The sequence below is a fragment of the Perognathus longimembris genome, chromosome 7 (assembly GCF_023159225.1).
Source record: "Perognathus longimembris pacificus isolate PPM17 chromosome 7, ASM2315922v1, whole genome shotgun sequence".
NCBI classification, from domain to species: Eukaryota; Metazoa; Chordata; class Mammalia; order Rodentia; family Heteromyidae; genus Perognathus; species Perognathus longimembris.
In genome coordinates, this window is record NC_063167.1 from 35818120 (window position 1) to 35831864 (window position 13745).

Here is a 13745-nt window from a genome sequence, read left to right on the forward strand (position 1 = left end):
GCACCCTTTGTTTACTTTTGGAGAAAAAAAAACCACAGCCAAGAGAGATTTTTAGAATTCAGGTTCCTTAGAGTTAACACTAAACACAGATTACTCACCAAATTAGTCTGGTTAAGAGCAAAGGCTTGATTGCTCAAGAAGTTAAGTATTTCCAGGTCTTAAGCAACAATTGAGACCAACTGCAATGGCTAAGGAAGCATACATACTAAAGATTGTAGACACACATTCTTAACAGCCATACTTTTTAAGAATAATGAATTTATTTTTCTACTCAAATTAGTATCAATAATATACAAAAGGATATAAACTAAGTATTTATAGAAAGACACACAAAACAATCAAAGTATTATAGGAACTGATAAAATATTGTATTGCCTGACAGAGACTTTTAAAGATGCTCTCTGATTTCCCATACCCATGTCAGAGCACCAGAGGCTGGCTGATAGGCAGGATGTGACTTGGTCAAAGGACTGCTTCTCTCCTCTTGGTCTTCTTCAGGTCCTCCTTGTAGGTAGGAAAAGACGCTCTCTTTAATAATACAGTCTTGCCCCAATAGCTGGCATGTAGATGACCAGCACAGAACAGGAAAAAAGAACCGATCCCTTTACCTACTAAATACAATACAGATCAGAGAAGCAATGTCCCAATTTCCAACAGGGAACATTATGTGGTTTATATTTCATACAAAGTATGATCTCTTGAGATAAAATAGGGTCAAACATCTCAGAAACATTCACAATGCCCTTATCTTTGCCCAAAATGCATGGGAAATGACAAGACCCTAAACCTAACCAGACAATTTATATAAGTCCAAGTTTAAAAGAAATTGTTCCATCTCCCATATCAGAAATCCAGAGGATTAAATATACAAATCTTTAATGGAACCAGAAGATTAAGAAGACTTGTTTTCTAAAATGCTTCAGTCGGGGGCAGCCAAGGAATATAAACAGCTTATGAATTAAAGCTGAGCATGGTGTGAAATTTATAATCGAAGCTACTTGGGAGGCAGAGGCAGGAGAATCTCTAGTTCCAGGCCCACTAGGGCAAAGTCAGCAAGACCCTATCTCAAAAGGAAAATACAAACAAAAAGACTGGGATGTGGCTCAAGTGTATAGTGCTTGTCTAACAAGCAACAGCCAGGGTCCAATCTGCAGTACTGCATGCACACACATACATATACACACACACACACACAAAGGGAGGGTGGAAAGAGAAAAACAAAGGGAAGGAGGGAGGTAGGGAGGAAGGGAGGGAGGGAAGAAGGGAGGAAGGGAATAAAAGTTTATGGCTTTAATAGATGGAATATAACAGTTTCCAGTTAAGCTAGCCACAATTTTCTGGTTATCTAAAAGAAACTACCACATTTAATATTCAACTTTCACATTCAAAAAGAGATCAACTCAACCTCAGACATGAAGAGTGGAGGGGGAAGCTTAAATACCCAAACACTTCACAATTGGGGAACTGTCCCTTAAAGACACTTTAAAGATCAGCAGGTTTCAGTTATAATTTCACATGTGATGGTTTAAGGGCAATAGGTCCTGAAGCTAAAATACACTATTTGTAAAGATATTATCAATGAAGCAGATAAATGGTAGACATATATACCACATTAAAGCTTTATATACAGTATTATGTGACCTTTAGGGAAAATATAATAAGAGTTATGAATAACAGTTTAGTCCAAAGCCAGTCAATGAGTATCTAGCACCAGGACTCCAATCTTACATCTTCAAAGTAGTAGATCTACTAATAACGTATAAAAATCAACTCACTCACATTGAGGACATACAACATACTCATATCATCTCTCTGATGTTTTGGTTTTACTTGCTACTTGATGACTAAGTAGTTTCTGGCTTTAAAGATCTTCCTATTATATTTTAATTAGCCAGTTAACACAGCACAGGCTGCTCCCTCTGTGAGGCCAGACAAGCTTCTCTAAACCAATTTGATCTAATGAAGATGAATGTAGAGGAAGAAAGAGACAGTTTCCTGGTTTTTCTTGAAAAAATTTTTCCTCTCCCTTGAGAAACTACTATCAGTTAATGTTTTGTTCCAGAAAAAAGCAAGCAAAACTAGTTGGGAAAATACCCAGACATTTATTGTTTACCAGCATGATACAAAATAAATTCAGAGATGTCAGTCAATTGTTTCTCAAAAACCTACTGTGAATGTTTAATCTTGTAATAAGAACTGATTTTTTCCACATTCCTTTATATAGAGTTAGCATCTGTAAATTGAGACTTTTTTTGGATAATCATGAAAATTTAATTTGTTCCTGGAAACAAAAACACAACCTAACAGATTAACAAAATATGTCCTTTAGACAATATTTTCACTGTAAATTTTTCTCCACTGTTACCATTTTTATCCCTCAGTAAACAGAAACTAATCTTAAAAAGTTTATGTATTTCAAGTTGACAGAAAGCTAAACTCTTGGAATGATTGGAAAGACCGTATCAAGGCAACCTATTTTAACTTCAAAACTGGCTCCAATCCTTTCAAAAGTAAATTCTAAAAATTTTTGAGTTATTATTAAGTTATATGAGCTAGAGCCATTTCTATTGCCATAGATGCTCCTGTAAAATTGAATAAAGATTTTATTATACCACACACACAAAAAGCATTTGGTACAGAAAAGGCAGTTTTCAGTTATTCTGCTGAGAATTTCTTTCCATGATTTCTCCCATTAAAGTATAGTTTTCAAAGCAACCACCACGACAAAGGAAGCATCTAATTAGTCCATTTTCTTCTGATCCAAGAATGCTGAACATTTACTGTCCCATCTGTAGTTGTATCAGCAGTGTAATGAACACAGTTTATATTACTTAACTATTCTTTGAACTCCAAGAACTGTTGAAGTCTTTTCTGATGTTCTGCAGATGCTTGCACAGCACTAAATGAAACATAAATGCAAAGCATAAGCTTTATTTTACATTAAGCATATTAAGTGAACCACAGAGCACAGAGTCAATATTTTTCAAAACAATTAAAAATGAATAGAAATCCCCACTTATTTAGTAGTTCTGAAAAAGTTGGATGAAAACCTTTTTCTAAATCTAATGAAGAGGAGGGCTTGCATTCAGTAATGGCATACTTCTACCTTCTAAGAGACCAAAGCAAATTAAGATTGACAAGTGAAGGCATCGATTTTAACCTGCTCTGCTGTGGAACCTGCTGTGCAGAGTTCCAGGCCTTGCAGTAGATGTTCTGGATTTTATTACTTTATTTAAACCAGATCCAAACATTATCTTTGAATTGTAGAGTATGTGAATTGCCTTTAATATAAAATCCTTTAAACTAAAATGTTTGGTTAAAACACAATAAACCCCATTAATCGCTTTCAAAGGTAACAGCTTGGTGGTTTAGATTTACTCTTCCCTTTGAACATACATAATGTTCTGGATGGTTCTCTCCACCCTCATGGAAACACATTAACAAAATGAGGGTAAGTACACACTGAAAATAGTATAAAACTCTCTTTAAAACCTCTGGGCAAAAAATGAGTAAAAAAGACTGATAATCTAGTTCTTAAAAAATAATGTATCATTACTGAATGATAAAATTCAAAAGATTAAAAAATCACCCCCTCTGAAGATGTTAAAAAGCCTTCTTAATTTAATAATTTTGTTATAGATCATCCTAAAATGCCTTCTACATATCTCTTCAACATACAGCTACCTCTAATAGAATCATTTCAAGTATTTGTGCAAAGATACCCTCCAGGGGCTGGGAATATGGCCTAGTGGTAGAGTGCTTGCCTTACACGCATGATGCCCTGGGTTTTATTCCTCGGCACCACATATATAGAAAAAGCCAGAAGTAGCACTGTGGTTCAAGTGGTAGAGTGCTAGCCTTGAGCAAAAAGATGCCAAGGACAGTGCTCAGGCCCTGAGTTCAAGCCCCAGGACTGGCAAAAAAAAAAAGTAAACTTTGATATAGGCTAGAACTCAATCAAATCTGACTAGAGAGGAGACAGGAAAATGTACCCGTGCTGGGTTCTAACAACTATAACCCTAACTACTCAATCTATTCAGGCTGAGATCTGAGGATCGCATTTGGAAGCCATCCTGGACAGCAAAGTCCATGAAACTCTCATCTCTAATAAAAAAAGGTGGAAGTGGTGCTGTGGCTCAAGTGCTACAGTGCTAACCTTGAGCAAAAAAAAGCTCCGGAACAATGCCCAGGCCCCAAGACAGACCAGCAAAAAGAAAAAAAAAAGAAGAAGAAAAATGTAGGCCCAAGGATACAGAGTTGAAAAGATATAGGACAGTAAACCTGCTGATCTAATGTTACATGAGTTCTATAGTTAAAAGAACTATTATACTAGGCATTTTTGTTACATGAGTAAATTTTAGCTATTTGTATAACTCTAAACTCATCAATAAATGTACACCAAGCCAATCTTAAATTCCAGTCTGTATTTTCAAGGTAAACTAATGTTGCAGATGGAAAGGCAGATTTTTAAGAGCAGGAAAGACCTGATTTCTGGTTCATGTTCTAACATGCACTAGACTGTTCTCTTAGGCAAGGTTTAACCTCTTTGCACCTCAGTTTCTACATTTATATAATCAGGATAATCTCTACACTTCACAGAATCTTTGAGAAGTGTTAGTGAAAAAGTGTAACATGCTGGACAGCACGGGTCTAGAAATTCATAGATTTTTGTTTGTTTTTAAATAAGTTAAGGGGCTGGGAATATGGTCTAGTGGCAAGAGTGTTTGCTTCGTAGGTTCGATTCCCCAGCACCACATATGTAGAAAACGGCCAGAAGTGGCGCTGTGGTTCAAGTGGCAGAGTGCTAGCCTTGAGCAAAGAGAAGCCATGGACAGTGCTCAGGCCCTGAGTCCAAGGCCCAGGACTGGCAGTAAATAAATAAATAAATAAATAAGTTAATAAATGCTTTAATGATATAAGGTTATCTACATTAATTCTGTATTCCCATACAGAACCAAAGTACCCCATACATGCTCACTTCTGCCATTGATGAATATTTGAGAAGATACATACATATACCCCTTGCTTCTATAAGCAGGCAAGATGAGGAAGTCCTAAATTTTATTGATTGCATACAGAAAAGCAGAGAAATCTCATATCTCCTATAAATCATTTGTAATTATGAAACCCATAATTTCATCAGGATAAATAATTTCATGGGAGCAAAGCAGTAAACATCAATGACACTAATATAAACAGGTTTGGCACTGGTGGTTTTCACTCTGCTCAGTTTGAGAAGGTAGTTTTCTAGTGCAATTCACAAAGAACCAATGCCTCATTTATGGAGCATGCTGCTCACCCAAGTCTGTTTCCTAACCAAAATGTAACAACAGAATTATTTTTAATATACGTTTCTGGAAAGGTACTTGTGAATTCTTTGCCTTTTTTTCCTCTTGCACTTCTAATTAACTTTTGGTATATCTGTACATGTATACATACATAGATACACACATATGCTATGTTTAAATGTATGTACGTGTCTGTGCAAAATTACATTTGCTGCTTTTAATATTTTCTATCTTCCCTTTTGCTCATTTGAAAAAAAACCACCAAAGCTTGTGATAGATAAAATTTCAAAATACGAAGTCTAAATATGCTGTTATTCATAATGGGAGGGTTCCAAAAGAGCACTTTTAACGTGTTAGCCTTTGTAACTCTCATACCTATTTCTCAGAGAACTCCTGCAAGTGGACTATTATCATGGGTAAGAATAGATCAACTTACTTGAGATGGTCACCAAATGTAGTAGTTATTCGATAGATAGCAGTTTTTAGTGATGCTCTAAATGCAAATCTTAATGTTTTGTAAGACCTGTCCACAAGGCTTCCAGAAATCCGGGGTGGTTTACTAGATGCATGAGGAAGCTTGAAGTACTTGTCAACTGCCTAAACCAAGAAAGAGAAAACACACCAATTCAGGTTACAAATAAAGCCAATTCAGTCCGGTAAATAATGAAATTTCATGTTAGATACAAAAGAAGATTGCACAAACATCTATGTTCTTTTTTTCTTTTCTTTCTTTCTGTTCTTTTGTTGTTATTGTTGTTGCCAGTCCTGAGGCTTGAACTCAGGGCCTGGGCACTGTCCTTGAGCTTTTGTGCTCAAGGCTGATTCTCTACCATTTGATCCACAGCTCTACTTTCATCTTTATGGCGGTTAATTGGAGATGAGAAGTCTCTGGGACTTTCCTGCCCATGCTGGCTTCAAACTCCTCCTGAGTAGCTAGGATTACAGGCATGAGCCACTGGCACCCCTCTAACATGTGTTCTTAATGAGATTCGATCACAACAGTTTGAAAAACAATGAAGGATCAGCAACTTCAGTTATTTGGGCTCAGGAGAAGTCCAGATCAGCTCTCTAAGCAGCAGCTATAGTTGAACAGCTTGGAAATGCAAATCTGGGAAGTGAGGCACTGATATACTGTACTGTGCTTATGTTGGTTGGTAAGGAGGAGAACTCTTATCACAGAAATCAGAAAAAAATCAAACTTTATACAAGATTATTTATTAGTCTTCCTTTCAATTCTAGATGATAAAATTTCCACAATCAGAGCTGATCTGACAACCATAAATAGCTCTCTGTCATCCATAAACTCCGCAATTGAATCCACAGCACAAAGAATTGACCATATGGAATCCAGAATCTCTCGCTTGGACGATGAAGCAGCCGACAACAACCAGAAAATTACCACACTCCAAGAAACGGTGAAGCTTCAGGGCAGACTAATCCAGGAACTAATGGACAAAGACAAGAGATATAATCTGGGAATAGAAGAAGGAGCCGAATACCAGAGCAGAGGGCTTCATCATATTTTCAATAAAGTTATTGCGGAAAACTTCCCCAATCTCACAAGGGACCTCATCCAGGTAACCGAAGCCTATAGGACACCTGGCAGGCCAGACCGCAGAAAAGCACGCCAAGGCACATAATATTCAAGATTTCAGATCTCAAGAATAAAGAGCAAATTCTAAATGCAGCCAAAACGAAGAAAGAAATTTTCTACAATGGGAAGAGGATCCGAATAACAGCAGACCTCTCCACACAAACCAAGCGCGAAGTGAGTGGAAGAACACCATCCAAGTACTACAGGCAAACAATATGCAACCCAGGATTAAATATCCAGCGAAATTGGAGTTCACATTCAAAGGGAAAACCAGATCATTCCATAGCAAAGAGGATCTAAAGGAGTATGTGAATAAAAAGCCAGCCCTACAGCGAATTCTTTTTTTTTTTAGTTGAAATCAGCAATTTAATTAGCAGATTTCCCACAAGTAACAATAATAAGCTGATAATACATATATACATACATACATATATATGTGTGTTTGCATATTTTTTTTCCTGATACCAGGGCTTGAACACTTGTTTACTTGACCCATGCCTCCAGCTGAACCTTTTGCTGGATATTTTGGAGATGGAATCTCTCAGACGTTTCTGCTCAGGCTAATTTTGAACTGTGGTCCTCTTGATCTCAGGTTTTTGAGTATCTAGAATTACAGGGGCTGAGATCTTTAAATGTTCATGTTTAGGTTTTTGTTTTTTTTAATAATTTATTTATTTATTTATTTATTTTGGCCAGTCCTGGGCCTTGGACTCAGGGCCTGAGCACTGTCCCTGGCTTCTTCCCGCTCAAGGCTAGCACTCTGCCACTTGAGCCACAGTGCCGCTTCTGGCCGTTTTCTGTATATGTGGTGCTGGGGAATCGAACCTAGGGTCTCGTGTATCCGAGGCAGGCACTCTTGCCACTAGGCTATATCCCCAGCCCTTAAATATATTTATTAATTGAACACAAATTTTTTGGACAGTGTGTTGTGCAAAAAGGGTACATAGTAGGGGAGTGTGTACATTTCTTGTGATATCTTACGCCCTGTTTTTCTTTCCCTTCTCTAGGTCAGGTAGACAGATATACAATATACAATGTATCAAGAACATATACAGTAGCCACGTGGCCGCGCCCAAGAAAATTCGCCTAGGGCTTTAAATGCAATGTCGATATTAGACAATATGTCGACAGTAGTCTTATATAAACGTACATACATAGCTTTTGAGCTATTGTATTCCAATTTTTGACCTTTATGTGTTGAGTAATTGTTTGGTTTTAGTTACATACTGTTGGGTTGCTGCTCCAATCCTGTGGGAAATACTATTTGACAAGCAGTTTTTGGTTTCACAGACTTGGTGTCTACTGTCTCTCCGTCTCCCTTTCTTTTTTTTTTTTGGCCAGTCCTGGGCCTGGAACTCAGGGCCTGCGCACTGTCCCTGGCTTCCTTTTGCTCAAGGCTAGCACTCTGCCATTTGAGCCACAGCGCCACTTCTGGCCGTTTTCTGTATATGTGGTGCTGGGGAATTGAACCCAGGGCCTCATGTACACAAGGCAAGCTCTCTTGCCACTAGGCCATATCCCCAGCCCCCCCGTCTCCCTTTCTTAACAGTCATATATCAGGGAGATCATGCCCCTTTGTTTTCTGTGTTCTAGGCTTGTCTTGCTCAACATTATTTGTTCAAGTTCTGACCATTTCCCTGCGAATAACAAAATTTCACCATTCCTAATCGCTATGTAGTATTCCATTGTGTATAGGTACCATATTTTTTGGATCCATTCGTCCCTACAGCGAGTTCTAAGAGGGGAATCCCACCCAACAGAGATTGTACAGGACACACAGACAGAAACAGATGGAAACTACAATAGCCAGAGCCCAACAGAAACACCAGCTCACTAAAGACAAGAAAAAAAAAAAAGAGGAAAAAACAGCCCAACAAGAAAATGAAAGGAGAAAAAACACTCTTATCCTTGATCTCTTTGAATATAAATGGTATAAACTCTCCGATAAAGAGGAGCAGACTGGCAGAATGGATCTGCAAACAAAAAGTTGGCATCTGTTGTCTATAAGAGACCCACGTTACAGCAAGGGACAAAAACAGGCTCCGAATGAAAGGCTGGAGCAAGATCTTCCAAGCAAACGCACCTACCAAAATGGCAGGTGTAGCCATCCTGATCTCAGACAAGCTGGACTTTTCATTAAAATCAACTCAAAAAGACAAAGAAGGACACTACATTTTAATACAAGGAAAAATCCAAAATCAAGACATCACGGTGATAAATGTATACTCACTGAACAAAAGAGGCCCTACATATGTCAAGCAAATTCTCACAGAATTACAGAACAAGATAGACCCAAACACAATCATACTGGGTGACTTTAATACCCCACTCTCACCAAGAGACAGATCCAACACCCAGAGGATCAGCAAGGGAGCTGAGGACCTAAGTAACACCATATCCCAAATGGATCTGACAGATCTATACAGAATCTTCCACCCTACAGAGACCCAATACACCTTCTTCTCAGCAACCCATGGATCATACTCCAAAATGGACCATGTCATAGCCCACACAAAGAACCTCAGCAAATACAAAAGTATTGACGTCATCCCATGTACTATATCTGATCACAGTGGAATAAAGGTAACCCTCAATAACAACGGTTACCACAGAGACTATACATATTCTTGGAGGCTAAACCCACACTGTTATCCAACACTTGGGCCACAGACCAAATTAAAGATGAAATTAATGAATTCATAAGCCAAAATGACAATGAAAATACATCACAAAGAAACCTATGGGAAACAGCTAAGGCAGTACTGAGGGGCAAGATCATTGCCCTCAGCACTCACATTAAAAGAATGGAAGCAGAGCAGGTAAATAACCTCACGATGAAACTAAAACAACTGGAGAAACAAGAAATGACCGAATCTAAAATGACTAGGAGGAGATCACAAAGATTAAAGAAGAGATAAATCTGATTGAAAACAGAAAGACCATTCAACAAATAAATAAGAATAAAAGCTGGTTCTTTGGGAAAATAAATAAAATTGAAAGACCCCTCGCAAGACTTACAAAAAAAAGAAGAGAAGAGACTCATATACGTAAAATCAGGGACTCCACCAGAAAAATTACAACAAGTACACACAATATTCAAACAATCATAAGGAGCTATTTCCAGAACCTCTACTCAGTAAAAAACAATAATTTTACAGAAATGGATCAATTCTTAGAGAAGTATAAACTGCCCAAACTGAACCAAGAAGAAATAAATTAACTAAATAAACCAATAACTTACAGTGAGATACAGGAGGTAATCAAGAACCTCCCAACAAAGAAAAGCCCATTCCCAGATGGATTCACCAATGAATTCTACAAAACCTTTAGTGAGGAGCTAATACCAATACTCCTCAAACTCTTCCGTGAAATAGAAACAGAGGGAGAAATCCCAAACTCATTCTATGAAGCTAATACCATACTCATTCCCAAACCAGGCAAAGACCCAACAAAAAAAGAGAACTACAGACCAATATCACTAATGAACACAGACGCAAAGCTCCTCAATAAAATATTAGCTACCAGGATCCAGAAACTGATCAAGAAAATTATACATCATGACCAAGTAGGCTTCATCCCATAGTCACAAGGATGGTTCAACATCCGTAAATCAATGTAATTCACCACATAAACAGAAATAAAATCAAGAATCACATTGTTATCTCAGTCGATGCCCAAAAAGCCTTTGACAAAATACAATATCCATACTTATTAAAAGCTTTGGAGAGAACAGGAATAGACAGAACATTCCTCAAAACAATAAAACCCATATACAACAGACCAACTACTAACATCATATTAAATGGAGAGAAACTTAAATCATTCCCCCTAAACTCAGGAACAAGACAAGGATGCCCACTCTCCCCACTTCTTTTCAACATAGTGCTGGAATCCCTAGCCATAGCAATAAGGCAAGAGGAGGACATCAAAGGGATCAACATCGGCAAGGAAGAAATAAAGCTATCCCTATTTGCAGATGACATGATCTTATATCTGAAGGACCCAAAAAAACTCAGTCCCCAAACTCCTACACCTAATAAACCATTTTGGCAAAGTAGCAGGATACAAAATCAACCCACAAAAGTCAGCAGCTTTTCTGTACACCAGCAATGTACAAGCAGAAAAGGAAGTTATGGAAACAATTCCATTTACAGTAGCCAAAAAAAGAATAAAGTACCTAGGGATCAACATAACCAAGGACGTGTCGGACCTGTTTAATGAAAACTATAAAAATCTAATAAGGAAAACCAAAGAAGACACAAAGAGAAGGAAAGACCTCCCATGCTCATGGGTAGGCAGAATCAATATAGTGAAAATGGCCATATTGCCCAAATTGTTATACAAATTCAATGCAATCCCCATCAAAATCCCAGTTACATTCTTCACTGAAATAGAGAAAGCAATCCATAAATTCATATGGAACAGCAAAAGACCTAGAATAGCCAAAGCAATTCTAGGGGATAAAAAAGCAGTGCAGGGGCTGGGGATATGGCCTAGTGACAAGAGTGCTTGCCTCGTATACATGAAGCCCTGGGTTAGATTCCCAGCACCACATATACAGAAAACGGCCAGAAGTGGTGCTGTGGTTCAAGTGGCAGAGTGCTAGCCTTGAGCCAAAGGAAGCCAGGGACAATGCTCAGGCCCTGAGTCCAAGGCCCAGGACTGGAAAAAAAAAAGCAGTGCAGGAGGTATCACAATACCAGACTTCAAGCTCTACTACAGGGCCATCATAACAGAAACAGCCTGGTATTGGTATAAAAACAGATCGGGGGCTGGGAGTATGGCCTAGTGGCAAAAGTGCTTGCCTCCTACACATGAAGCTCTCAGTTCGATTCCCCAGCACCACATATATGGAAAATGGCCAGAGGGGGCGCTGTGGCTCAAGTGGCAGAGTGCTAGCCTTGAGCAAGAAGAGGCCAGGGACAGTGCTCAGGCCTTGAGTCCAAGGCCCAGGACTGGCCAAAAAAAAACAAACAGATCGGAAGACCAATGGATTAGAATTGAAGATCCAGAAATAAAACCACACTCTTAAAGTCAGCTGATATTCGGGCTGGGGATATAGCCTAGTGGCAAGAGTGCCTGCCTCGGATACACGAGGCCCTAGGTTTGATTCCCCAGCACCACATATACAGAAAACGGCCAGAAGCGGCGCTGTGGCTCAAGTGGCGGAGTGCTAGCCTTGAGCGGGAAGAAGCCAGGGACAGTGCTCAGGCCCGGAGTCCAAGGCCCAGGACTGGCCAAAAAAAAAAGTCAGCTGATATTCGACAAAGGAGCTAAAGACATACAATGGAATAAACATAGCCTCTTCAACTACTGGTGCTGGGAGAACTGGGCAGCCATATGCAGAAAACTCAAAGTGGACCCAAGCCTATCACCATGCACCAAGATCAACTCAAAATGGATCAAGGACCTCAATATCAGACCTGAATCCTTGAAACTACTGAAGGTCAGAGTAGGAAAGACTCTAGAACTTATAGGCACAGGAAGGAACTTCCTGAATATAGTCCCAGGGGCACAACAAATAGGGGAGAGACTCAACAAATGGGACTACTACAAATTAAAAAGTTTCTGCACAGCTAAGGACATAGCCACCAAAACAGAAAGACAGCCAGCACAGCAACAGACAAAGGCCTAATATCTGTCATCTACAGAGAACTCAAAAACTAAGCCCCTCCAAGCCCAATAAACCAATTAGGAAATGGGCAAAGAAGCTAAAGAGAGACTTCACAAGAGAAAAATAAAAATGGCAAAGAAACATATGAGAAAATGTTCAACATCCCTGGTAGTAAAGGAAATGCAAATAAAAACAACCCTGAGATACCACCTCACCCCAGTTAGAATGGCCTATACTCTGAACTCAGGCAACAACAAATGCTGGAGGGGGTGCGGGGAAAGAGGAACCCTTCTCCATTGTTGGTGGGAGTGCAAATTAGTACGACCACTTTGGAGAACAGTATGGAGGTTTCTCAAATAGCTCAATATAGACCTACCCTATGACTCAGCCATACCACTCCTAGGCTTCTATCCTAAACAGCAAGTCCCAAGATATCAAAAAGACATTTGTACTTCCATGTTTATCGCGGCACAATTCACAATAGCCAAAATATGGAAACAACCCAGATGCCCCTCCACAGATGAATGGATCCAAAAAATATGGTACCTATACACAATGGAATACTACATAGCGATTAGGAATGGTGAAATTTTGTTATTCGCAGGGAAATGGTCAGAACTTGAACAAATAATGTTGAGCGAGACAAGCCTAGAACACAGAAAACTAAGGGGCATGATCTCCCTGACATATGACTGTTAAGAAAGGCAGACGGAGAGACAGTAGAGACCAGGTCTGTGAAACCAAAAACTTCTTGTCAAATAGTATTTCCCACAGGTTTGGAGCAGCGACCCAACAGTGTAACTACAACAAACCAACTACTCAACATATAAAGGTAAAAAATTGACCTCTCAGTGGAATACAACAGCTCAAAAGCTATGTATGTACGTTCATATAAGACTACTGTTGACATATTATCTAATATAGACATTACATTTAAAGCCCTAGGCGAATTTTCTTGGGCGCGGCCACGTGGCTACTGTATATGTTCTTGATACATTGTATATTGTATATATGTCTACCTGATCTAAAGAAGGGAAAGAAAAACAGGGCGTAAGGTATCACAAAAAATGTACACACTCCCCTACTATGTAACTGTACCCTTTTTACACAACACCTTGTCAAAAAAATTTGTGTTCAATTAATAAATAAATTAAATTAAAAAAAAATAAACAACTTTGGAAAAGCCACAAGTGGCACTGTGTCTCAGGTGCCTTGAGCACAGAGAGGTTCAGGGACAGAGCCTAGGCCT

At 38.9% G+C, this 13745-nt stretch overlaps 1 protein-coding gene across 1 annotated transcript in view; it reads right to left on the reverse strand.

The window, feature by feature from the left end:
• Positions 1 to 238: 238 nt before the first annotated feature.
• Positions 239 to 13745, reverse strand: part of Ndc1 (NDC1 transmembrane nucleoporin) — a 50238-nt gene continuing 36731 nt past the window's right edge. The window contains exons 17-18 of the mRNA XM_048351358.1: positions 5725 to 5885; positions 239 to 2899 (exon numbers count right to left, since the gene is read on the reverse strand). Of these exons, the coding sequence (XP_048207315.1) occupies positions 2836 to 2899; positions 5725 to 5885 (225 nt within the window). The 3' untranslated portion in view covers positions 239 to 2835. The remainder of the gene's footprint in view (positions 2900 to 5724; positions 5886 to 13745) is intronic.